At 37.8% G+C, this 27,719-nt stretch overlaps 1 protein-coding gene across 1 annotated transcript in view; it reads left to right on the top strand.

Moving 5' to 3' along the window:
* RBM25 (RNA binding motif protein 25) overlaps nucleotides 1-23,902 on the top strand; it is a 61,435-nt gene extending 37,533 nt beyond the window's left edge. The window contains exons 8-19 of the mRNA XM_029950597.1: nucleotides 58-111; nucleotides 343-426; nucleotides 3,898-4,184; nucleotides 5,518-5,740; nucleotides 6,079-6,168; nucleotides 8,599-8,672; nucleotides 10,829-10,979; nucleotides 14,301-14,625; nucleotides 14,997-15,271; nucleotides 15,611-15,709; nucleotides 17,211-17,258; nucleotides 22,229-23,902. Coding sequence (XP_029806457.1) covers nucleotides 58-111; nucleotides 343-426; nucleotides 3,898-4,184; nucleotides 5,518-5,740; nucleotides 6,079-6,168; nucleotides 8,599-8,672; nucleotides 10,829-10,979; nucleotides 14,301-14,625; nucleotides 14,997-15,271; nucleotides 15,611-15,709; nucleotides 17,211-17,258; nucleotides 22,229-22,321 — 1,803 coding nt within the window. The 3' untranslated portion in view covers nucleotides 22,322-23,902. The remainder of the gene's footprint in view (nucleotides 1-57; nucleotides 112-342; nucleotides 427-3,897; nucleotides 4,185-5,517; nucleotides 5,741-6,078; nucleotides 6,169-8,598; nucleotides 8,673-10,828; nucleotides 10,980-14,300; nucleotides 14,626-14,996; nucleotides 15,272-15,610; nucleotides 15,710-17,210; nucleotides 17,259-22,228) is intronic.
* The last annotated feature ends 3,817 nt before the right edge of the window (nucleotides 23,903-27,719 follow it).

The following is a 27,719-nucleotide window of genomic DNA, read 5'->3' as shown; positions in this document are numbered from 1 at the left end:
GTAATGTAAACTCATTGCTTTTTTTTTTTTTTTAATCTTTTGTGGATTTTTCCGCAGATTTTCCGCAGATTTCCAGTGGCCCCACTGATCCCTTACCCACTCATCACTAAGGTTCGTTTACATTGTAGGCATTGACAATGACTCTTTACTTGCTAACGGCCAGATTTGTGATTCTTGTTTTTCTGATATCTCCCTAGTTATTTCATACAATTCAAGTTCTGTTTGTTTAGTTACTCCTATATTTTTGTAAAATGTACAGAATATCTAACTTTTAATTTTAATATCTTTGTATTGATGTAGATCTATAATGCATTCTTTCCTATCCCTCCCTGTCGTTTTTAGGAGGATATAAATGCTATAGAAATGGAAGAAGACAAAAGAGATCTGATATCCCGAGAGATCAGCAAATTCAGAGACACACACAAGGTAGTATTCTTATTTTTTCACTTGATACCAATCTAGACTTTTTACAGAATCCAAAGCAAACAGACAAAAAAAAAAAATCAACCTTACATTAGAATATAATTTTAAATGCTTTTTATAGGTTAATTAATATTTAGATAGAGACAAAGAAACAGAAGACCTTACCATTTTAAAGTGGTCCTTAACATATTGTGCTTAGTCGTTGCAGTTACTGACTACAGTCACCTCACTTGAATATGAATAAAAGCTAATTTTACTTTTAGATTTTAACATAAACATCAAGATCAGATTTAAACTAGATTCAGTGGGGCAGCAGGATAACCTACACTGTAGTGTATTTCTGGGGGCAGTTATTTAACTTAATCATAGGAAAACCTTTGCTTTAGGGCTGAGATTGAAATTTAAGATTTATATTTGTGTAGATTAAAGTTGAGAGGGGGAGATTTTACAAAGTAGGTCAGTGGTTACCAGACTTACCAAATTTTAGATGCATGGAAGAACTGTAAATTCCCATAAAGCTAATCTATTCATTGACCCCCACCATTATGATAGAGATCATATGGTGACTAATGCAAGATGAAACTCTCAGCTTGGAAAGTAACAAGGAATAGGATGTAAGTATGAGCTTCTGTTTTTTATTATATTTATGGATGCCCCCTCAGAAAAATATGCAAAGGGGTAACTGGCTTGGAAATGGGTATTTGTGTATAGTAAATCCCACTCACGAGTTTTGCCTATTGAAAGCTTCTCTCTATGACAGTGCATCTGTGAACGTTCGCTGGTGTTGAAGGTGATGCTTATGGACGGTAAAATGCAAATACAGCATGAAATGTATTTTCATGTTAGAGATAATAAGATGTTACTTAAGTCTTACTCAAAAGACTGAGTGATCTTTAACTCAGTGAAATGTTAAGTGTTCATTTTTTTCTTTTATACAATCTTCTTTTTTCTTACTGCTTTCAAAATCCCAAGTTGACAATTAATGTTATTGAATCAGTGCTGCGGAACACTTATTATCCAGATGCCCAGCCCTAGCTCACATACACAGTGCTTTTCCAGGAATTAAGTATCTAAAAGCACAAATAAAGTTTTCCCAAATTAATTTGGAGTTTAAATGGTAGTCTGTGGGAAGGCCTATCTGAGGGATACTCTTGGTTAGATTCAATATGCAAAGTCAGGGTCTGAGTAAGCTTGAAAATGGTATACAGTTGTGTGTGTGGTTTACCCCCTTGTTGTTATTTGTTAAACCCTGTCATGTCATTGGTAAAGTATGAGGAAATTGTGTTTTTAACAAATTCAAAAGATACTTGCTTCAGAGTTTGAGAAGCTGTCAGGCATTTGACTGCCTTAGACTTCTTTCACTGTTGTTGGGGGTTGGGAATGTTTTGAATTTCCAAAATGTACTTTAAGAAAAGATCAAAATGAAAACAAAAAACAGTTCTTTTTGTTGGGTGGTATGATTAAAGGGGACATTTGAAACTCTAGTAACAAAAAATGAGCTCAGTGAACCTTTGCATGTTTTGGTATGAGTTTATTAAGTAACCACGGACTGTCAGGGTATCAGCGTGGCAGGGGGCGTCCATTTACAGCACGGACGAGTCTGAAGAGAGAATAAGGTAAGATTTATGATTTTTTTCCTGTCCTTTTTTTCTTCATTATTTCATTAGTTTCTTACATCTTTTTTGACTCACTCCCATATTCTCTTTCTCCAGTGTTTGTCTTAAAATATATATGTGTGTATGTGTGCATCTCCCTACTGCATATAGAGTGTTTTAGAAATGCATTTAGTATGGACCAGATTCACTCACTTGTTCATTTACCTAGAACAAAACTTTTGAAATGAGTTCTGAAACAAATTATTAGTTAACATAAGTGGAACTATATACCTAAAAAAGAAGTAGTACAGTGAATAAGCAAAAGTTGAAAAGTTAAATCCTACAAAAGAGATTATTATTGGAACAGCTAAAATAAATCTGTAAGTATCTGTTATCTCAGAAATAAACATTTCTTATAAGTGTATGAAATTGAGGTAAGTTTTATGTAGTCTAGCCTCATTTTACAATACAAATTTTTATAGTCCATTAGAACTGTTTCAGAAATTCGAATTCGCCCATTTAAATAGCTTTCAGTTTCTGTCCTCTTTCTACCATTTCTTTTCTCTTCTCTTTGTAACTTCAGTGTATTCAGTCTTGGCTTTGCCTACATTCTCCTTTGATATAGATTGGCACAGCAGCTGAATATACTGATTTCTCATGCATTAGCTTCTCTTTCATAATCCTCTGTCAGTTCTCTGATCCATGAGCGAGAGAAAAAGAGTATGACAGGTAAGATTGCTTTTTAAAGTTGTTTTAAATGCTTTACATGACTGAGAAAAGACGAAAATATGCACATTTTATTGTTGCAGTTTGAATTTCATTTCGGTGACACTAAACATAGAACCAGAGGGATAAATAAATGTATTTTGTTTTTGTTTTGTTTTTCCTGTTTGGGTTTTTCTTTTTCTCGGAGTTTGTGTAGAAACCGTGTGGTACACTGGTAATTTTGTCAGGGTACAAACTTGGTCTGACTCTGTTATTTGGTTTATTTGTGAACCATGTACTTGCTCTTCCTCCCAGAAACATAGCTTGTAGGCAAGGTTAATCCAGTGTTGGCGATCCATGTCCTAGCACAGCATCTGTAAGTTCATATGCAATCGTTCCTTCCAAGGATGGATTTATCACTGTTGATATATTTTTATTGTCTATAGGCATAATGGGCATAAATATGTTGCTTTTAAAATTAAGTGAAATGAGAATATTATAATTGTGTACATTTTTGCTTGAAGTGAGTGTATTTTCAAACTTTTTGTATTTGGTGGGCTGTCCATCTTGTAATGGTGGGAGTAAATGTTTCCATTTAGGTAATAGGGCAAATCTTGGCTGAATTCAGCTTATCTTTTGGCGGGTGGGCAAACCAGAGGGTAGAAGATTATTTAGTTGTATTACAGTGACCTGACTCTCCTCCCCTACCTCTCCTCTAAAACCTTCCAGTAGTAACCTTTTAGGTAATGGGAAATCTGGGGTTATAGTTAGTATCAGTAGTAAATCAGTAGTTGCGCTGATTTACAGAAACTCATAATGAGAGGAGTTACGTTTTAGCTAAGTGATTGCATTTCTAGAAATTATTTTAATCACCACATTCTTCATGGTCATTTTAGTTATTACATAATCATGGAGTGGCCAGCCACACTTGACACAATCTCCCAGCATCCAAGATTGGAGATTCCTGGTCTGTGTAGAGTATCTGGGTTTGCACGCAATCTATATAGTCTTGTGATGGCTTCAGTTTAATTTGTCAAGTAAAACCACAAGTACTTAATCTTAAAGTACCAGTGGTTTGGATGTTTTTGTTCCCCATTGTTGGGCATTGCGCCGGGAAATATCTGAATACTGGAGCTGCAGAGTTAACTCTAAAAGTACTTTTATTGGTTTCTAGAAACTGGAAGAAGAGAAAGGCAAAAAGGAAAAAGAAAGACAGGAAATTGAGAAAGAACGGAGAGAAAGAGAGAGGGAGCGTGAAAGGGAACGAGAAAGGCGAGAACGGGAACGAGAAAGGGAAAGAGAACGTGAACGAGAAAAGGAGAAGGAACGGGAGCGGGAACGAGAACGGGATAGGGATCGTGACCGCACTAAAGAGAGAGATCGCGACCGAGACCGCGAGAGAGACCGGGACCGCGATCGGGAAAGGAGCTCGGATCGGAATAAGGACCGGAGTCGATCAAGGTGAGGCTTGGTGAAAGTTACTGTTTGCTGATCGCTTGAGTAAAACTGCAGGTGGTCACTCTCCACACTGTTTATACGTTTCTGGGAGGAATTTCCTTGGCCACAGAGCATGCCTGGCTTACTGACTCATGCACGTAAGCATTGGTTCAAGTAATAGTTTTCAACTTCAGAGTTAATTTCTGTCTGAAGCCCAGTTTTACACAGATCCAGAACACAGTCACTGTCCACCCAGTGTCTTGGACAGACATGATTCCCTGTTGTCTTCCTGGGTCAGTAGGCATCTATTCTAGTTACCATTTCATTGAGGTCCTATGTCCTGGGAAATCAGCTATAGGACCACTGCTTTTAGCCAGTCATGTCTGTACATGGTCCTGTGAGCCTGCTATGTGGTCATAACTCCCCCCAGCTCTCAATTTACTCTCTCTAGGACTCCTGGTAATTTTACCTCTTTTTGTTTTGTTTTACTTTTCTTTTCCTAATTATGTTGAATTTAATGAATCATCTCAAATTCTTTAGGAATGAGGTAAAGAAAAGATGAACAAAGGAAGGAAGTGGGGAAAGGAAGAAAAGCTCACCTTTTTTTCCCAAGCTGGTTTTCAGATGATACGTGCCTGTGTTGCAGGTTTTCACCTGATTGTAACCGAAAGCAAGTCCACTTTTAGTCAGTCTACCAGTTGTTGGGACTTGGGACTAGAAGTCCGCTGTCCTTAATCTTTAGTGGGGATTAAAATACTTTCCCTACTTCCTCTCTCGGAATAATCATTATCCTGTTGAGTAAGAGAATTTGACATATATACAATGGTACACTTTTACTATAGGTATGAATCCATAAACTGTCATTTTATATACGTACACATATTTGTATTTAACGAGATCATTGGCATCGGACTACATGTATTCTGCAATTTTTTTTTTATTGCTTCGACTTAAATATTGGAGAGCTTTTCATTGCTGGTAAATATAGTTGTAATTTATCCATGCAACATGTCAAAGTACTCTTTTCCCCACACCTTTGCCAACACTTTTATTCTTTGATAACTAGTAGAGTAGGCTATCTTTTAACCTTTTGTTTGTCAGTCCTTTGTATTTCTCATATCCAGGTGTGTCTGTTTTCTGAGATACTGATAAGCATTAACACTGAATTTAGAAACCGGTTTAGATTTACATTATGTCTTTCTGGTGAATATAGAGAGTTTTGTAGTTCTGCAGAAATCAAATGGTAAATTCTGGCATGTGAGTTTGTGTATTTTGTAATATATATTGTCCTACTTTTCCTTAGTTTTAAAGGAAAACAGAAGGATTGACAGCTTTTGTAAATCTTTTGTTTATATAGAGAAAAGAGCAGAGATCGTGAACGGGAACGGGAGCGGGAAAGAGAGAGAGAGAGAGAACGGGAACGAGAAAGAGAACGAGAGCGAGAGAGAGAGCGAGAAAGGGAACGGGAACGAGAGAGAGAGAAAGACAAGAAGCGGGACCGAGAAGAGGACGAAGAAGATGCTTATGAACGAAGAAAACTTGAAAGAAAACTCCGTGAGAAAGAAGCTGCTTACCAAGAGGTAAATTGAGGAAATGCCTTACTTTTTTTTAATTACAAAAGTTTTGTTTTGAAGTTTATTTTTGAGAGAGAAAGAACAAGTGTGAGTGGCGGAGAGGGAGAGAGAGTATTGGGGACAGAGAGTCCAAAGCGGGATCTATGCTGACAGCAGAGAGCCTGATGCGGGGCTCCAGCTCCTGCACCATGAGATGATGACCTGAGCCGAAGTTCGGTGATGAGCTGCTAACCCACTCAGGCACCTCAGAAAGCTCGGGAACTCAGTAGGTTAGTTAAAAGATGTTGAGACCCTTTGCTTACTTTTGTGAAACTTTGACCAAAAAAAAAAATTTTTTTTTAAAGCGTCTTAAGAATTGGGAAATCAGAGAACGGAAGAAAACCCGGGAGTATGAGAAGGAGGCCGAAAGAGAAGAAGAAAGAAGAAGAGAAATGGTAATTATTCTAGGTTAATAAAATAAGTGATTTTTCAGATAAAAAGCAGCTCAAATTTTTTACCATTAACTAGAATTAGAAGTTACTTTAGAATTAAAATGTACAAGCTCTCAGTGTGGATAACGTAATTTTTACAGATTTCAAGTAATCTTCAGACAATTCCAGACCACCAAAATCTTTCTTACTCTTATTTTTCACATTTTTGCTGCCTAAACAAAATTACCTTCTGGCAATACCATTGAAGTAAATCTGTCATAGAGGAATGCATAAAATGATTATTTTATACAACGTTCTTTGGTTAAGAATCTGCAACATTTTGCATTAGAAGATACTGTTCTATTTTGGTGTAGTACATGTGGATGAAGGGAATAGTGTCTTGAGAAGAACTAATTTTTTTTCTCTTGATGTTTTATTTAAATTCCAGTTAGTTAATATACAGTGTAAAGGAAGACCTCTGTTTTTATAAATCAAAATTATTATCTTCAGTATATAACATCTATGAATTTTTCCCTATGCTACCTTTCTTTTAGATACATGATAAAGATGAACCTTGTGTTTTGCATTTACACTCTTAGATGAACTATAATAGTGAAGCAGTTGGAAAGGCGGTTACTAAGTAGAATTACAAAAGATTTTATCATAGTGTTTGCTTTAGTAGTAGGTTCCATGTGTTCTGTCTTTGCCAGAATTTCATGAAGGTTTCTTTATCTCCAGTTTGGAGATTATTCTTCCAAAACTTCACTGAAATTAGGACTCTTCAAATAGCTTTTGAACATGAGGCATAGAGGGAGTTTTTGTAAGTAACCAAAAGAGGGTGCGTGCGGCAACTAGATGGATAGTATGGGTTTTCTGGGTAGTAGATCCGTAATGCCAGAGAATGACTGAACGTGATTTCAGTTCTCCTGAATTAGTGCTCCCGTTTTAGGATTTCTTTCTCATCCCTAGGTTAGAAAACAGGAAGAGAATAATATAGTGAAAAAGTTAAAATAAGAAATGTTTGCCATGAACAACATGGGGGAATAAATTTAACAAGCAAATCTGAAACCTTTCTAGAGAAAAATTTCCTGTTACTCTTTGTTTGGGAGCTTTAAAAAAGTTCTGTTACAAAAGCAGTTACTTCTTCATTATATAAACATAAATAACAAGTATATGATGTAAAAAGTGAAATTTTCTGCTCCTCAGGACTAGTAACTTAGGTTTGTATTTTACCGTTTACCTCATGGACCTTCCTGTGTTTTATTTAGATATTTGTAAGTTTTGTTGTTTCTACTTGACAATCCATTTTCATTCATTTGACACATTTGTGTGTACATTATATCCCAGCCTTGGGCTTGTGCTGGGTACTGAGCATTACAAGAGTAACTAATGCTTCTAACTGGTAGGTAGTTACTGTAGTGTGTGTATGAGTGTTTAAGGTATAGTAAAGGTGTGTTTACAGTATTTAGGGAGTGTAGAGAAAAAAATGACTAATTCTGTCTGGGAATGGAAATTCATGACGGAGAGATGGTTAGGTTAGGGAAGTCTTTACAGAGACTTTGAACTGGACGATATGTATTAAAATTTTACCTTAGTCAAAGTAATAAACTTTTAATATATTTAGAAGCCTATCATTATCTGTTTTGTATGTACATATAAAAATTGTTGATATAATAAATAAGGATATAAACTATAAGTATTTACTTATGTATATTGTATAGCTTTATGTAATTGTTACCTGTAAGTGCTATTAAATATAATAGTTACATTTGAAATTCTAAAAATAAGAGAGTCCTATATTTTCATGGTTTGTATATTCAAAGTTTGATGGATTGATTGAGGGAAAGAGTGCACATGCGCAAATGGGGAAGTGGTGGGGCTGGGGGTGGGTGGGGCTGAACCTTAAGCAGGCTCCACGTCCAGCACAGATCCCATCCTGGGGCTTGATCATATGAACCTTGAGATCATGACCTGATTAAGAGTTGGATCTTTAACTGACTGAGCCACCCAGGCACCCCTGGATTTTTATGCGTGAACATAATTTTAATTTTATCTTACATTTTATATAAACTACTTTCTGTAGCATAATACACGTACAAATGATATGTAGAATTTTTTTAAATAGATTCCATAAAATAGCTTATAGTTTTGTTTCTTGATATGCTTAGGTTTCATTACTTTGAAGATTATATTCAGAGAATAAATACTATATGTGGTATTTTTGCAAGGATAAGTCCTAAATCTGACTTGTTGCAAGAGTAAAGGACAAAATATATCTAAAGTTACTTAAATTTGATATATGAAGTACATGAGAATCATAAAATTCAAGTGATATGGATGAGAAAAATCTATTTCCAAGAAGGGAGAAGGGGGTAACCTACATGACTTTTTAAGGCGGTAACCTAATATCACCTACGTGTTAATTTTGCATACTTTGTCTTAATTTTCTCACAGGCAAAAGAAGCTAAACGACTCAAAGAATTTTTAGAAGATTATGATGATGATAGAGATGATCCTAAATATTACAGGTAATAAAGCCTTGCTTTATGAGCTCATACTTTCAGTATTTTATTAGCTGTATGTTCCCTACTGGAGGGTGCAGGTTCACTCAGTGGAATAAGAAAGAATTTGCATGTTCTTCCTTGTAATCACCCCCCATATTTGATAAATTGTTTTTGGGAGTGCAGGGGATAATTGTTGGAAAGGGATCAGCAGATCTATCTTTGTGTGTATGTGTGTGAGGGGGATGTCCATGATAGTATTAAAACAGATTAGTTTTCTTTCATGTGTTTTAAAATTTTTTTTTAATGTTTTATTTATTTTTGAGAGAGAGAGAGAGAGACAGCATGAGCAGGGGAGGGTCAGAGAGAGAGGGAGACACAGAATCCGAAGCAGGCTCCAGGCTCTGAGCTGTCAGCACAGAGCCTGACGTGGGGCTGGAACCCACGAACCATGAGATCATGACCTGAGCCGAAGTCAGACACTTAACCAACTGAGTCACCTAGGCACCCCATCTTTCATGTGTTTTAAAGAGCTCCAGTTTTTATGACCAGTTAAAACTAGATAACTATTTAAGGTGCTCTAAAAATTTTGTCTCCAAGGATTTCAACAATGTCACAAAGCAAAACCGGACACCATCCCATCTCCTGCCCAGTTGACATATATTTTTCTGAAGAGAGGGTTGTAAAGCCTATCTTCCCTCGTGTCATGTGCCATAGCTTTTCTAAACTACTCTTATTTTAGGGGTGCCTGGGTGACTCAGTCAGTTGAGGGTTCAACTTTGGCTTCAGTCATGATCTCACGGGGGCTCTGTGCTGACAGGTCAGAGCCTGGAGCCTGCTTCAGATTCTGTGTCTCCCTTGCTCTGTGTCTTCCCCCGCTCATGCTCTTTCTTTCAAAAATAAACATTTAAAAAAAAAAAAAAGACTACTCTCATTTTAGTGCTGTGACAGTAGTGTAAATTTGTTTGCTTTGTTCTCTTTCCTCCATTTCAAACTATAATTTCCCTGAGGCTATGGATGATACTGTGATTTTTTTTTTTTGTATATCATGTTCCTGACATGATCCATGCATGTAGTGAAGGCATTTAATAATAATTTAAATATACTCCACATAATTAAAACATTGGAATTAGTGGGGCACCTGGGTGGCTTAGTCAGTTGAGTGTCTGGTTTTAGTTCAGGTCATGATCTCGCAGTTCGTGGGTTCGAGCTCTGCATCAGGCTCTGTGTTGACAGCTAGCTCAGAGCCTGGGGCCTGCTTCGTATTCTCCCTCTCTCTCTGACCCTCCCCTGCTCACCGTGTGTGTGTGTGTGTGTGTGTGTGTGTGTGTGTGTGTGTGTGTGTGTCTATCAAAAAATAAGTAAAACATTAGAAAAAAAACCATTTGAATTGGCAACTTAAAAGCATGCCAAGGATTTGAATTTGTAGAAAATGGGAATAAAAGTCAGTAAAGGTATTGAATCATAAAATCAATATTACAGAATTTTAACATTCTGGGATACATAATAAATTGTCAGGGAGAATCTCTGCTTTCTGTTGATTCTGCACTACTTCCTTCTAGGATGTTTTCCACTATGAAAGAGTTGATCTAAATTGAAGATAAAGAACTATTCTTTGTGGTATTAATTTTTCACAACTTGGCATCCAAGAGAATGCAGATTATGTGTTGGGGTTTCCCTGTGTAATGAGTACTAAATGAGAGCTTTCTTTAATCTGAAAACTGCTTTTCTACTTGTTTTAGATACTTATTTTAAATGACTTAGGGCACCTGGGTGACTCAGTCAATTAAGCATCTGACTCTTGATCTCAGCTCCAGTCATGATCCCATGGTTCCTGAGATCGAGCCCTGAGTAAGCACCCAGCCCACTTGGGATTCTTTCTCACCCTCAAACTCTGCCCTTTACCCACTCTTGCGCTCAGTACAAACTTTAAAAAATAAATAAATAAAATGACTTAAGAATGAGGCATGGTGGTAAATGAGAAGACAATGTTTCCTTATTAAACATTAATGGATAGAGAGCACATTGTCTTGGGGGTTGGTCTTCTGCAGGTAGAGAACAGTAACAAATGTTTCATTCTCTTAACATATAGCTTTTAGTCTTTAAAGGAGATACTTCTGGAGGTGTCAGGTGTATTGACTGATGATGTGAATGTTAAGGCCTGTTATGTTTTACTTTTGCAGAGGAAGTGCTCTTCAGAAAAGGTTGCGTGACAGGGAAAAGGAAATGGAAGCAGATGAAAGGGACAGGAAAAGAGAAAAGGAAGAGCTAGAGGAAATCAGGCAGCGCCTTCTGGCTGAAGGACACCCAGATCCAGATGCAGAGCTCCAGAGGGTGAGATGCTGTAACATCCACAACAGTGTTCTTATAAGGGAGATGCAGCGTACGCTCCCATGTGTCTTGCTGGTTTGGGGAGGGTGTTATGTCTTTTTATTTATTTTATTACACAAATCAACATTATTAGCTGATTTACAAGTTCACTTCTAAACATCTTCCAGCTATTTTCTTCCTTAATTTCTGTGAATATTAACTAAGTTAAAGGAATCTCATCTAATAAAAACATGACTAGAAAGCTTCTCTTCTATAAGGTGCTTTGACACTTCCTGACTTTTGTGGTTTGAGCTCCTTCTCTTGCTGCCACCTGAAGTCTTTTATTTCTAAATAAATTGAGGTGTTTTCACAAACAGCTTTCCACTTAAGGAAAAGAGGGGCACCTGGGTGGCTCAGTCAGTTGAGAGTCTGGTTTCAGCCCAGGTCGTAATCTCATGGTTTGTGAGTTCAAGCCCCAGGGCTCTGTGCTGACAGCTCTGAGCCTGAGCCTGCTTCGGATTCTGTGCTTCCTCTCTGTGCCCTTCCCCAGCTCATTCTCAGTCTCACTCTCAAAAATAAACATTAAAAAAATTAAAAAAGGAAAAGGCTTTGTCATAGGACATAGCATACTCCCCCACCCCGCTACTTTTAAGTTTATTGATTTTTGAGAGACAGAGTGCAAGCAGGGGAGGGGCAGAGAGAGAGGGAGACCTAGAATCTGAAGCAGGCTCCAGTCTCTGAGCTCTCAGCAGAGACCCTGATGCAGGGCTTTAACTCACAAGCCGGTAGATCATGACCTGAGTCAAAATCAGAAGCCCAACCGACTAAGCCACGCAGGTGCCCCCTACCTGTTTAAGAATAGAGTGTGCTGGCGCACCTGGGTGCCTCCGTCAGTCAAGCGTACAACTCTTGATTTGGGCTCAGGTCTTGATCCCAGGGTTGTCAGATCGAGTCCTGTGTCCTGATTCAAGCAGGACACGGAGCCTGGTTGATATTCTCTTTACCTCTATAGCTGATGTTCTTTTTCTCTTAAAAAAAAAAAAAAACTAAAACAGAATCAAAAACCAGTGTTACTTTAGAGAAGTGATTAGTTCTTTTTTTAATTGTTTTTTAAATGCTTATTTACTTTTATTTTTTATTTTTGAGAGATAGAGACAGTGCGAGCAGGGGAGGGTCAGAGAGAGAGAGGGAGACATAGAATCCGAAGCAGGCTCCAGGCTCTGAGCTGTCAGCACAGAGCCTGATGCAGGGTTTGAACCCACAAATGTGAGATAATGACCTGAGCCGAAGTCGGACGCTAAACCGACAGAGCCACCTAGGCGCTCCTAATTATTTCTTAATATATTGTGAATTTAATAGTATTTTAAACATTTTTTTAATGTTTATTTTGAGAGAGTGCATGAGCAGGGGGAGGGACACAGAGAGGAAAGCTCGAATCCCAATCAAGGTCAGTGGTATAATCATCACAGAGCCTGACTCAATGCTCGAACTCATGAACTGTGAGATCATGACCTGAGCCGAAATCGAGTCAGACGCTTAACTGACTGAGCCACCAAGGTGCCACGATTTGTGGATGCTTTTTAAATGTCATAGGCATATATACGCCTTCCTTAAGTTTTATAAATGGGATTATAATTTACATGCTGTTTTCCAATGTGCTTTTAAATTGGGTATAATCTTCCACTCCGAATTTTGTGAGTTTATAGCCTTTGTATCATTTTTTCAAACCATGACCATCATAGCATATTGTTAGACTTTTAAATTCTTACTTTGTAACATTCATGTTAGGTATGTTTTTATGTTTTGATTCTCTGTCAGTTTGAATGCCTTACATTGTTTAGTGGTCATTGTACTACATTGTGAGTTGGTAGTTCAATGCCGTTAAGTTATATCATGTACCAATTATTAGTTGTTATGTAGTTAAGGATCTTTTTGTTCTGGTTTTTTTGTTTCATGCTTTGAGAAATAATTGACCTATTCACTCAAGTTTTTATAATGCTCTTAATGGTTATTTTGTGTGTGTGTGTTTTATCTTTCATGATTTCAGGGAGAGTGTTCATTTTGATATATATAGGCTTTTATTTTTTATTTATTTACTAGACAGTGTGAGTGGGGGAGGGGCCGAGGGAGATGAGGAGAGAGTCTTAAGCAGGCTCAACTGCAAGCTTGGATCCCGATGTGGGACTTGATGTCATGACTGAAATCATGACCTGAGCTGAAAGCAAGAGTTGGATGCTTAACCAACTGAGCAACCCAGGTGCCCTGTTACAGGCTTTTAACTCCAAAAAGTTTCCCCCATATTTCTTCTTCTTTTTTTTAAATGTTTATATTTGAGAGAAGGAGGGAGGGAGGGAGAAAAAGAGGGGCAGAGAGAGATGGAGTCAGAATCTGACGTGGGCTCTAGGCTCTGAGCTGTCCCTACAGAGCCCGACATGGGGCCTGAACGCATGAGCTGATGGGAGTTCATGACCTAGGCCAAACTCATGAGCTTAGATGAGATCATGACCTGAGCTAAAGTCAGATGCTTAACTGACTGAGCCACCTGGGTGCCACCCTCCCCATTTCTTTTCAGTTCATGAATTCAAAAGTGACCACCAACCTTACCCATGACCTAGAAAGAAAAAATAACATTTTTTAAAAAGATTTAATTTTTCATTAATCTCTACACTCACCGTGGGGCTCAGACTTTCAACCCCAAGATCAAGAGTTTCATGCTCTACTGACTGAGCCATCCAGGTGCCACAGAACAAATAATAATTTATGACCAAGCTGAGGATTTGAGTTGCCTCTTACCTAATTGTCTATACTGTTCTAAAATAAAACTTTGTGGGGTGTCTTCGTGGCTTAGTCAGCTGGGCATCTGACTCTTGACTTTGGCTCACGGTCAGGTCCTTATCTCACCGTTCGTGAATTTGAGCCTCGCGTCCGGCTCTGCACAGTGCAAAGCCTGCTCAGTATTCTCTTCCTCTTTCTCTGTCCCTACCCTGCCAGTTCTCTCCTTCTCTCTCAAAACAAAACATTAAAAACATGAAATTTTGGGCTATAATTTCTTTAGTAAAAATATAAAAACATTTTTAATTTTGAACTAGCTACCTATTATGTATTTACCTTTGTTTTATTTGAAGAGTTAAACAACTTTATATGTAAATGTTAAAAATGAAGAAACATTTTGCAGAGTCCCTAACATAATTTACAGATTTATGAAGCTTTCTGATTATAGAAGCAAGCAGTGTTTCGTTATTCCTAATGAGAAAGATTTTTTTTGAAAGATAATATAAAATCAAAAGCTAGTTGAGTTATAGTTGTGATCTGTTAAAAGTTAGTCACATTATTTTTTGGTTTTAGATGGAACAAGAGGCTGAAAGGCGCAGACAACCACAAATAAAGCAAGAACCAGAATCAGAGGAAGAGGAAGAAGAAAAGCAAGAAAAAGAAGAAAAACGAGAAGAACCCATGGAAGAGGAAGAAGAGCCAGAGCAAAAGCCCTGTCTCAAACCAACGCTGAGGCCCATCAGTTCTGCCCCGTCTGTGTCCTCTGCCAGTGGCAATGCCACTCCCAACACTCCTGGGGATGAGTCTCCTTGTGGGATTATTATTCCTCATGAAAATTCACCAGATCAACAACAACCTGAGGAACATAGGCCAAAAATAGGACTAAGTCTTAAACTGGGTATGTTAGCATTTTCTTCTTTCTTTCTTATATCCCTCCGCCCCCCATGTACACTTGAATTTTGCTTTAAGGAAAAAATAAACATGTGCTGCTTGGTAGGTAGATAGAAAAATACTCAACGCTTTTCTAGCTCACGATTGTTTCCATAGTTCTACTAGTGCTCCTATATCTGCAGCTGCTTCAAGTTCTGAGAAGAAGTGAAAAGTTAAATTTTCTAGCACTTGTGAGTAGTGAGTTATTTTTTACAGTTGGGGTCTTTCTCTGAGATTTGTGAAAGTATATTGTGCATTGCTCTTGTGGGATGGTGGGTTGTAAAATGTAATGAAATTTGAAAATGAAGCCATTGGGCTAATACAGTATTTTTACTATAGGTGCTTCCAATAGTCCTGGTCAACCTAATTCTGTGAAGAGAAAGAAACTCCCTGTAGATAGTGTCTTTAACAAATTTGAGGATGAAGACAGTGATGATGTACCCCGAAAACGAAAACTGGTTCCCCTGGATTATGGTGAGGATGATAAAAATGCCGCCAAAGGCACCGTAAACACTGAAGAAAAGCGCAAACACATCAAGAGTCTCATTGAGAAAATCCCTACGGCTAAACCTGAGCTCTTCGCTTATCCCCTGGATTGGTCTATTGTGGATTCTGTGAGTAGCAAATTGTATTTCATCATTTTTATTAGAAGTAGTTTTGAACATAGCCTACAAACTCAGCTGACTCTATTAATGCCAAGAACAGATGATAACGTGGCTGGCATCTTGACCTGCCAAGGAATTTTGGTAGACCATTTAGGAAATTCTTGGTGGTACTTAAAGTCTTCATAAATTAGAAGCAAATAATTGTATCTTGATATATACCTGTCTTAGTTCAACTTGTGAATGATAGCATACTATATTTTAGTTTTAAGAAAAATCATTAGCCTATAGACATTTTAGTAAATGTAATAAAAAGTTCTTTTAATTGAGTAACTGTGCTTTATTTTGCAGATATTGATGGAACGACGGATTAGACCATGGATTAATAAGAAAATTATAGAATACATAGGTGAAGAAGAAGCTACATTAGTTGATTTTGTTTGTTCTAAGGTTAGTCTTTTACTTACTCCATCATCAACATTTATGTTATATTTTAAAATATTACACATTCTAAAATTAAATAATCTTGCAAAGTCAAGTCTGTGATTATTTCAATTAAGAGATTTCATGAGTACTTAACCCCTCCACCCTATTTCATACTCCTGTGTCATATGCTTTCATTTCAGAAGGTCAAAGAGGACAGATTTGCTGACTGCTGCCAATTTTGCTCTCTTCCTGCCCCCAAGAATACCTTGCCCCCCACTTCTTAACAGTTAGAATGCTGCTAAACTACAGTTGGAGGCTTTAAAAATGTATTTAAATACTTAAATATTTAATATTTTTATTTTTGAGAGAGACAGAACATGAGCAGGGAAGGGGCAGAGAGAGAGAGAGGGAGACATAGAATCCAAAGCAGGCTTCAGGTTATGAGCTGTTAGCACAGAGCCCGATGTGGGGCTCGAACTTCAGAAACATGGGATTGTGACCTGAGCTGAAGTCAGACGCTTAACCGACTAAGCCACCCAAGCACCCCGTGTTGAGGAGGTTTTTGTGGAGACAACTGATAGGTTATTTCCTCAGTGTGTCATGCATCTTTAGAAAGAGAGGAGCAAGACCGTTTCCTTCATAGAACAATGGTGGTCCTTTTATTGATTGATTTTGTTACGTGCCAGGCTTTGTTCTTTGTAGGTACTGTAGTAAGTATTTTACAGAGGTTTATGTTCTTTAAACCTCCTAACAACCATAGGAAGTGTAAATTACTATTATTACCCCTGTTTTATACATGAAGAAGTTGAGGCCTAGGGGGAGATTGTATCTTGACTGTGATTACATAGTAAGAGCCAAGTGTGTATAACCTGTATTCTTAATACTCTTAACCCCCAAGGAATACTACATCCTTTCATTGTCTCCTGGAGACGAAGCTTTATTATCATTAATGAGCAGTTATTGTAGTAGAAGAACTATATTTCTGTAAAGGAACAACTAATTACATTTTAAGGAAATGCTTATTTTTCTACCACTACTATTCTAGCAAATTTAGGCTGCCCTTTTCACTTGTAATTATTGTAGCACTGAAATTCGTACTCTGGATTTGAATTAGAACACATAGTATAGTGATTAAGATCCCAAGTTCTGGTGGAAAGAAGAGAGTGGGGTTCTGGGAATTAAGAAATTTATAGAAGGTTTCTTTAGTCACAAGAAATTCCCATATTTGTTTGAGGGCACTTTAAATTTTCTTGACTGGGGGGGTGCCTGGGTGGCTCAATCGGTTAAGCGTCTCAGGTCATGATCACAAGGTTCGTGGGTTCAAGCCCCGTGTCGGCCTCTGTGCTGACAGCTAGCTCAGAGCCTGGAGACTGTCTTCAGATTCTTCTCTCTGACCCTCCCCTGCTCATGCTGTCTCTCTCTGTCTCTCAAAAATAAATAAAAAATAACAAAAAAGTACAATTTCTTGAGTATATTGCTAATTTTTAATTCATTTTCAAAAATGACAATTATTTGTTTCTTTTAGGTTATGGCTCATAGTTCACCTCAGAGCATTTTAGATGATGTAGCCATGGTAAGTCAGAAATTTAATATTAATACTGTAATTAAACTAAACTTCTCTGTATTTGGTTAATTTTATTTATCTACGTTGGTTCCAGAATCTTTCTTTTTAAAAGTCTGAATTAAAATGTGAATCTGTATTTAAAGAGGTTTTTCAAAAGTACTCACATCACGATGTCATTAGACACCATTAACAGTCGTCTTTCTCTCCCTCCTTCACCTTTGTTGTTTGTATACATAAATATAAATCCTAGGTCTATCCATACCTATAGAAAACATTTTTTTTAATTTTATTTATTTATTATTTATCTGTTTTTTTAGAGAGAGAGAGACACACACAGAGAATGAGCAGGGGAGGGCCAGAGAGAGAAGGAGACACAGAATCAGAAACAGGCTCCAGACTCTGAGCTGTCAGCACAGAGCTCAACGAGGGGCTTTAACCCTCTGAGCCACCCAGGCGCCCCTAGAAAACATTAAGTGCTTACTGGGGCTGTCCTTGAAGAAGAAGCAGGGAGATACGTATACTAATTTTGATATTATAATGTACTTGCTATCATGGAGATATGTTAAAAAAAAAAAGATGTTGAGACAGAGGAGATGGAGCATTTGGTATTGAGGGCAGTTAGGAAAATCATCACAGGAATTCCCATCTAATCTGAGACCTGAAGTGGCCCCTGAGTGGCTTAGTTGGTTGAGCATTCAGCTTCGGTGCAGGTCGTTAGCTCATGATTCATGAGTTTGAGACCCACATCAGGCTCGTTTCTGTCAGTGCAGGGCCTACTTCATATCCTCTATACTACTTTCTGTCCCCCGCGAGTGCTCTCGCTGTCTCTCAGAAATAAATTTTGTGCTCTCTCTCTCTTTTTTTTTTTTTAGAGACAGAGACAGTGTGAGCAGGGGAGGGTCAGAGAGAGAGGTAGAGAGAGGGAGACACGGAATCTGAAGTAGGCTCCAGGCTCTGAGTTAGCTGTCAGCACAGAACCCAATGCGGGGCTCGAACCCACGAACCATGAGATCATGACCTGAGCCGAAGCTGGACCTTAACCAACTGAGCCACCCAGGCGCCCCAGCAATAAATTTTGAAATAAACGTTAAAAAACATAGACTTTGAAAGACTTCTGTAACTTTTGTCACTTGGACAGGTTTCTGTTGGATCATCAGTAGTTAAACATTAAATCCCCACTTACATTTAATTTGAATATTGGAATCAAGTCAGTGGTTGCATTTATTTAACATTATGATTTTGTGAGAGACGAATAGAGGCACAGAACTGATGGTGGAAGTGAGGATGGTTGAATGGACCTCGAACTCCAAGCAAGAAGAGAAGGCAGTAACATCGGAATAGAGCTGGTGGTTGCATGAATGAAGGGCTGGTGGTTCCAGTGACTCTTTTGGAGATGTGTTGGGAAGAGTGTTCATAGTGAGAGAGTAGCATGTTTACGAATACAAGTGGTGGGTCAGAACAGACAATGGTGAGGTGCAGTTATCGCCATGTTTTCTGGGGTCAAGCTGATGTCCTGGTTTAGACTCTACATGAGTTTTCTGCCTGGGTCATAAACATAGAAGTGGAAATTCCTGCGTGTTGGGACATAGGTTGAAGAGAAATATAGGAAGCAACGGCTAGAACTCTCCATCTATTGTGAATGGAAGACTAGATATTTGGTAGATGGCTGCTATCAGAGCGGAAGGTAGTTTAGTGAGAGCTTGTGAACCTTGGTGGGGATTATGTTTGCAAAGAGAAACAAGGATGCTCCAGCAGCTTCCTTTCTCTGAGACTAAGGCTTTGAAAGTAAGGAACTTCCTGAGAAGGCTACACGAGTGTCATGGTCTTTCAGGGACACGCACACCAGGTTTACAGTTAAGGTAAAAAAGTGAAAAAGCTAATTAAAGAATTCAAGCATAGTTAGTATAAAGAGTAACGGAGTCCAAAAGGCAGAGTGGGAAGGCAGGAATGGAAAGATGAGTGGTGGGGGAGAAACATCAAGCATGTTCTTAGATGATAGGTCCCTGAAAGAGCTCGCATTTCCAGCTGCAGAGTTGTCAGGAAAGGGCGTAGCGGAGGCCTAACCAAAGGGAGCTGTGAGGTCAAGCTCTTTTGTGTCTGGGCGCTATATGATGTCTACAGCCAGGTAACATTAGTTTTCTCTGGTCTAGCCAGCCTTATACAGTTGTTTAGAATTTCCGATAAAGTATTTATGAAAAGTTTGTTGATTTCATAATGCTGATCCTCAGATGAAAGAAGAAATGTGAATAGATCCCAGTTCTTGGGAATAGAATCTGAACTTCCCTGACCTGCAGGCCCCTTTAAAAGGTTATCCTTGGGGTTGAGAGAGAGATTTTATAGTTGGGCCTGAGTTAAGGAATTAAAACAATGTTCTAGGGGTTCCTGGCTGACTCAGTCAGAGAGCATGTAACTTTTGTTTGATCTTAGGGTTGTGAGTTTGAGCCCCATATTGGGTGTAGAGATTATTAAAAAAAAAATCTTACAAACAAAAACAAAACTTTTCTAGTATTTGGCCTTCGCAGAGTTGCAATCTCTGTCAGTGAAGATGTCCTATATCAGTGTCATATGTCATTTTGATCTGTTGAAATATTAAGTTTATTTTGAGAGAGCGTGAGCATGAGTGGGAGACGGGCAGAGAGACAGGAAAAGAGAATGGTAAGCAGGCTCTGCACTGTCTGACACAGGGCTTGAACCCATGAACCGTGAGGTCATGACCCAAGTCAAAATCAAGAATTGGACGTTTTACTTACTGAGCCACCCAGGCACCCCTGGGCTATAATTAGATTCCTTACTGGTTAATTACTTGAATTGTCTTAAATTTCTGGCTCCTTGTTTATCAGAGTAGGAGGCATCTAATTGAGCTAGTTTTGTCAACTAGTTCTGACAAAAATCAGTCTCTAAATATTTGTTGAATAAATGAGATTGAATTTTTTTGTTCTTATTAAAAATCTGACTCTTTCAAACTATACTTTTCCTCATTATATATAAATTAATGAACTTTGGTTGTATTTTGTGCCTAGTTATATTATTTACAAGGTATAGTTTTCACATTGATTAGTGTTGGAGCACAGTTCTCTTAAACTACAGGGCAAGTCTGGTTCATAAAAGTCTAAGAGGTTTTTTTTTCTTTTTTCTTTTTTAAGAATTTACTTTTGGGTCATTCGGGTGGCTCAGTTGGTTGGGTATTTGATTTGGCTCAGATCATGATCTTGGACCTTGTGAGTCTGAACCCCGCAGTGGGCTCTGTGCTGACACTGTGGAGTCTGCTTAGGATTCTCTTTCTCCTCCTACCCTCTGCTCCTGTCCCACTATCTCAAATAAATAAAATATTTTTTAAAAAGAATTTTTAAAATTAATTTATTAAATATTTTAACGGGATGGGGAGGAACAAAGAGTGAGAGAGAGAGAGAGAGAGAGAGAGAGAGAGAGAGAAAGAAAATCTTAAGCAGGCTCTACTCTCATTGCAGAACCCGATGCAGGGCTTGATCCCACAACCCTGGGATCGTGACCTGTGTCAAAATTCAGTCAGACATTAAATGACTTAGCCACTCAGGCATCCCAAGAGTTCTTTAACTAATTGTCATTGTTGAAAAATTTACGGAAATATCTTTAAAAAGAGAGGTCAGAAAACTTTTCTGGCTTCTCTCAGGTACTTATTGATCACTTATATAAGAGATGCTCTTCAGAACACTTTGTACCTTTTAACTCTTCTAATTCCCACAGTAGAACAGTGTCATGTAGTTAATATTTATTCTGTTTTATAGAGGAAAGAACTGAGGTTTATTGTGGCTAAGTGACCTAAGCCAAGGACATGTAGAAGTGGGATTTGAACCTAAATAGTCTGGTTACAGGTCTGGTTTGCTTAACTGCTAACCTGAACTGCTGCTCCAGAGACCTGGCAACATTAGGCCACGTTCCATCACGGTAGTGATACCCGGGAGCTCAGTCATGACTGCCTCTGTAGAAGGAAGCTTGATATTCTATTTTACTCACTGTAACACTGGAATGGAGAGCCATATCTGCGTGTAGGATGAGGGCGGGATGTGCTCGCTTTGGCAGCACATATACTAAAAATAGAGTGAGGGCGGGATGGGGGGAGGATATAATGCACCTTTGATTTATCCATTTGCCAAGGGGGAAAGACCATTTATTTATTCAGTAGGACTGGGTCTTTTGGAGTGATGAGAGTATTCGCTTACTTAGTTTACTGTATCCCAGATGCTGTATTAAATGCTTTACTCTATTTTAACTTAATATATAATATGCTGTCATATACCTAATAAGGACCTGATAAATACTATGATTTTAAAGTTGTTTAGAGGTAGTTAAGATACTCTGTATTAAGTTATTATGCAGTTGTATAAGGAGTTCTGCCTGAATTACTATGTTCTTTATACCAAACATCTTTCTTGAGGAAATAGTTTTCAATACATGTATAGATGTTGTGTTTATAAAACTAGAAGTAAAAAGTAAAAATTTAAATAAAAGTTGGACAAAAACAGTATTGTTGTGTCAGTATTTAGTAAGCTGTGGAATTTTCCTGAATGCATTCCCTTTTCTTGCCCATATAATTTATATGTACTATTTAATACACTTCTCACAGTAGACAGGTTTCCTTCAGGTCATTGTAATGAAAGCAAATGCTTGTCAGTGTATAAAAACTTTTTAAAATACCAATCAGTTGGGCGCCTGGGTGGCTCAGTCGGTTGACTTCAGCTCAGGTCATGATCTTACAGTTCATGGGTTTGAGCCCCGTGTCAGGCTCTTGCTGACAGCTCGGAACCTGGAGCCTGTTTCAGATTCTGTGTCTCCCTCTCTCTCTGTCCCTCCCCTGCTGACACTCTGTGTGTCTCTATCTCTCAAAAATAAATAAAACATTACAATAAAAATAAAAACAAAATACCAGTCAATAATGGGAGGTGCTGATGATTGCCTTACATGTGTTACTCTTTGTTGAGTTTTTTCTTTTTCTTTTCCAGGTACTTGATGAAGAAGCTGAAGTTTTTATAGTCAAAATGTGGAGATTATTGATATATGAAACAGAAGCCAAGAAAATTGGTCTTGTGAAGTAAAAGTCTTTTTACATTTAGAGTTCCGTTTCAGATTTCTTCTTCTTTCCCGCCCTTCAGAGGACTTTGACTTTTTCTTTGTCTTCAAAGACATTTGTGAGATCTGTAATTTTTTTTTCAATGTAGAAAATGTGAATTTTTTTGTTCTCTAATTTGTTGATGCCCTGTGTACTCCCTTGGTTGTAAAGACATCTGAACCCTACCTTGGTTCTCTTTATACTCACCAGGTACAAATGACTGGTATGTTTTATAAGCCGCAGCTACTGTACACAGCCTATCTGATATAATCTTGTTCTGCTGATTTATTTCTTGTAAATATTAAAATGACTCCCCAATTCTTTTGCAGAATTGCACTTAATGTTGAACTGTACTGTATAGGAACCTACATGAATGATTTTAATTGAAAGAATACCCATCATACCTATTACCTTTCCTTCCCCTTGATCAAAAATGGCAAGCCTTCCTGAAGGCATGGAGCTTAAAATTAGAGTGCTAAGATTAGCAGACAATCCGTTCCTACTGTATCTATGTATGAATGTGTTCGTGTGAATGTATGCATAAATGTCTTACTTTTCCCCAATTTTCTTTGGAGGGCTCCTTAAACATTTCCTATTGAAGAGTAGATGTAAAGGAAACGTGGTATTATGCCAACCCAGATGTTTGGGATAATTAGGTTATTAGTCTCCCAGAGCATGGTATTCTCTTGTGGTCAGCAACAGTTTGGTGAATGGAATGGGGCTTTCCTGTTGATAGCTGGCTGCTTCAGCCTCTCTTTTTTAAGGGCATGTGAATCATAATGGTTTTCCCCGTAATTTCATTGTTCAGCAATGAGGCAGATCCTTAGATTCTGGAGAGCTTTATTTGCTGTATTTTTGCACTAATTAGTCCCTAGCTTTATTTTGGCATATTCTTTTGTTTAAAACAAAAACCTTAATCTGAAAAGCATAAATGAAAAAAAAAATAAAAACAAAAGGTAAAATTAGGCAATTTTACCGACTAGGAAAGTTTGAAAAAAGATCAACAGGAATTGAACATGGCAGTGTGCAAAGTTTACATCTTATTTTAAGGGTGTAAAGTAAATCATTTAAGGCAGTTACCACTAGTTTTTTGTTTTCACTTTTGTAAAGGGTTTGTATTTTGTGAGTGTATATGCACGCACACACCTCGTTTACCTCTGCTCACCGATGTTTAAAACTATACTGATGGTGTTCTTAGAGACATACATGGGGCTTGCTTTCTTGTAGAACAGAATTTCACCAGGGAGCACAATTACCTGAAAATGTAACAGGGTTTAAACAGTTCTTAACACAAATTAGGTGCAGTTATTCCAGTGTCTGAGTATTTATTTAAAAGAAAGATAAAGATTGGGGGTTGGGGGATTGTTTTAAAAGCGTAACTGAGCTTGAGTTACTAGATTTTTTTTTTTTTTTTTTACATCTTAAAAGGAATTTGAAACACTGTTCTTAACATTGAACCATGAGGTGGTTCCATTATGTAAATATTTCCAATATTAAAACTGTATATATTTGATCTTGGGGACCCATTCTTTCAGAGTCTTGTTAAATAAATGGCATCATGTTGTAATTGTGCAGTGCATACTAGAATCATAACTATGGATATGGACTGAATTTTTGATGAACTTGATTTTTATGAGTGTTAGTAACTGAAGTTCAAAGGGACCATTTACCTTTTTTTGGATTAATATATACATTGATGGAGAATACAGTCTTTCAGTGTTATATTGCTTTTAAGTTCTGGTTTCTCCAGGAAAAATTTCAGAAAGTTCATGCTTCTTGCCACCTACAAATTTATTTACTAGCCTTTTCTCAGATTAATCCCTCCAGCTTTATACTTTGTTCAAGCAGTTTATTATTCCTCTGTCTTCTTACTGTGTTACTGCTTCTAGGGCATCATATTAGGTTATGTTTAGTTAGCCAGCGCTAGCATGAAGGTTTATTCAGATTTAATTTCCTTTGCTTTGTCTTTCCAGCTGTTTCACTGTAGTTTATCTTAAGGGTCCCTGTCTTCAAGTCTTGGGGGCACAAACCAAAAACTGCTTCACATCTCCAGTGACATTTGGGTTGAGATCCCTAACTCATACATTAACACTTCTGCAGTGGAACAGGAATGATCAGAGTCACTGGGTTAAAGATGATTTATAATGGTTTCCTCTCTGCTCAAGATCGGTTTTGCCACCAAGCTTAAATTTAAAGGTTTTCAGTTTCTTGTTTTTTAGATTCGCGTATAAAGAATTGGACATGTGTAAACTGGTGTTAGTGTCTAGGAGAATACACATAGGAACATTTCCAATAAATTGCTTGAGCTTTCTAGATTATCTTTACTGTTTACCCATAGATTAATTTCACTTTGGAAATCTTAATCTGTAGTGCCAATTCAAGTTGTTATAAAATTACATGAAAATCTTGAGAATCATTCTTGATGTGGCAGTTAGCAAATAATGCTTTTTCCTCATTTGACCCTATAAAAACTTTAAATATGTACATTTGTTTATGGGAGGAAAGATAAGTTGTTTGAAGTAGTTTTTCTCAAACTTTAATGTGTGCCTAAATCATCTAGGACTTGTTAAAATGTAGAGACTCTGATTTAGTGGGGCTAGAGTGAGGGCTGAAAATTTACATTTCTTACCAGCTTCCAGGTCATGCTGGTTCTAACTGATCAAGGGACTACACTTTGATTAGCAGTTTAAGGTATGTGCTCAGTACAGGTATCCCGTGCTATCCCCAAAGTCGAGCATTCCTGTGAAACATTTTGATGTTTGTTTATTTTTGAGAGAAAAGGAATGTAAGCATCCCCTTGAGCAGGAGTAGGGGCAGAGTTAGAGGCAGAGAGAGAATCCCAAGTGCAGAGCCCTCCACAGGGCTCAATCCCAGGAACTGTGAAATCATGACTGGGGCGCCTGGGTGGCTCAGTCGGTTAAGCCTCCGGCTTTGGCTCAGGTCAGACCTCACGTTCCTGGGTTCGAGCTCCGCGTCAGGCTCTGTGCTGACAGCTAGCTCAGAGCCTGGAGCCTGCTTCCTGTTTTGTGTCTCCTTCTCTCTCTGCCCCTCCCCCTCTCATGCTCTGTCTCTCTCTGTATTAAAAATAAATAAAACATTAAAAAAAATTTTTTTAATAAAAAAAAAAAGAGAAATCATGACCTGAGCCACTCAGGTGCACCCTGTGAAACATTATGAAACCTGAAATGGCATAAAGTGAAGATGCAATAACCATTAATTTATATGGAAAAATTTTTTGAGTATTCCTGACCCAAAAATAACCTCTGTCTCACTTACCTGACATCTTAGAATACGTCTTGGTAACAGATGCACAAAATACGTCCAGATAAAGCTCACACAATTCAAAGCTGTGGTGGCCTGTGCTGAGTGTGGTCCCCTGAGAAGGAGCTTGGTGGCACCGCTCTTGCTGCCTCTGTAAGGGCTCACTGAAAAACAAATGCAGACTGCTGTTTTTGCTGTATTTTGCCTTTTCTCGTAACAGCGAAAATCCTGTTCAGATTTCTTTTGGTTAGCAAAAACAGGTGCTAATATAGGTCTTGCATAAAAGTGGAGTAACTTAACTTCTGAAAAGCTGGGGAAACCTGTACTAGTATTTTATCCCAACTGAGGAGACAAATGCATTTTAGTTTTCTTTCTAAGTAGTCTTTAAAGAGAAAAACTTTTTTTTTGAGGCAGATAGATGCACGGTATGTACATACATGAATATAACATGGTCTTCCAAAAGTGGTGCCTGAGACCAACTCTAATATTCCAGGCTTGATTCCCAGCCAGTTCCAGAATGTTTTCTCCTCAGAGAGCTGTTTTTACTTACTCTGATTCTTCCCATCGCACTTGTGTTTGTAGTAGAGGCAAATGATGACTTTGTGGAGGGTGCTGTTTTAGGTATTAATCAGGCACCAGTGCTAGATACGGTAGACAATTTGAGAAACAGCTCGTGAATCACATTGAACTAAAAACACTTTCTTCTTCCGTATGAAGTGAAAGGAAGTTGTAATGCTAATAAATAGTAGAGTGTATATGAGGCTTATTTACCCAGCTTTTTCTGATGAGTTCTCTAATCGTTTTTATTACTTTTCTACCCAAATACTACTGAAACCTTTTATGTCATAATGGTTAAGTCCATTCATATGTCAGCCTTCTTTTTACAATATGAAATTGAGAAATAGTATTACTCAGAAGGGGTTTGTGAAATTGATCTCTGAATGCCAGTGGATATAAAAAGTATGAGACAGAATTCCAAATAGGCAGGGAAACAGTCTAGGCATCAGGAAGGAAACTGAGAAATTCACATATATGTATTTCAAACCCAGGAACTATACCTGTAACATGCATACTGTAGACCAAAATGATCTTATAGTTTTCGATAAATGGTAGAGTTTTTGAAATGTGATTATGTTGAATTACTGAAATAATTTATTTACGTTTGAGTGCTTACATTTTCATCTTTATTCGACAGTATCTTTGCCTTCCATTTGATCACTGTCTCATATGAAGGCCAGATTAGGAATAGCAATCTAAAATGCCCAAGAATAAGATAACTTCTATAAACAAAAGTAAATAAAAATTCTTTTCAAGCCATGTTGTTTGCATTAAATGACACTCCCAAGTTTGCCTACTTTGCCATATCACATAGTAGTTGGAATTTTGACCTAGCTTCTCAGGTCGAGTGGAGGCTGAATTGTTAAGGGGCAGTCCTTTGTTTTTTGGTTGTGTAACTTCTTATTTAGCCATTAAAACATAATATGTGGCATTCATGTTAAAAGGTAGGTTGACTGATAGACATTAATAAGACAAGATTCATGTAATAGGTGACCGTAATGGTGAAGAAGGAATAATGAGAGGAACGCTAATGTACATACAAAGTACTATCTGAATTGTCAAACTTGAACTAACTTCATGGTTGAAAGGAAAAGGACATTAGGAAGATTCTCAGCAGAGGTAGTAATATCTAGAAGGGAGATCTCATAGTCTACCCAAAGCAACAGTGTTCTTGACAGATGGGTGTTTAGAGGCCTATATATGGGATTCTAATTCATTGTCTAGATCTGCACTATCAATGATTTTGTTAAATAATTTGGAAACTCAGTTCTTTAGTCACACTAGCATATTTCAAATATTTGAATGTCATGTGACTAAAAAATCATTTTTTTGGTCTCAGTATATTTCAAGTGCTCAATAGCCATATATAGCTAGTGGCTAGCAGTACTAGATGGACATAACAGATTACAAAACATGATTATAATTGCAGAAAGTTACATTGCACAGGTCTGGTCTAGCTGTTGATACCAACCTAAGAGAGGTAAGTGCTTGTTAATAAAATTCCTCCACAAGAAACATTTTTAGCAAGTCTTTGAAGCAAAAATTACTAGGCATGATTTGAAAAA

Source organism: Suricata suricatta, chromosome 9 (assembly GCF_006229205.1).
Source record: "Suricata suricatta isolate VVHF042 chromosome 9, meerkat_22Aug2017_6uvM2_HiC, whole genome shotgun sequence".
Lineage (NCBI taxonomy): Eukaryota > Metazoa > Chordata > Mammalia > Carnivora > Herpestidae > Suricata > Suricata suricatta.
This window is presented reverse-complemented; position numbering and strand designations above follow the sequence as displayed.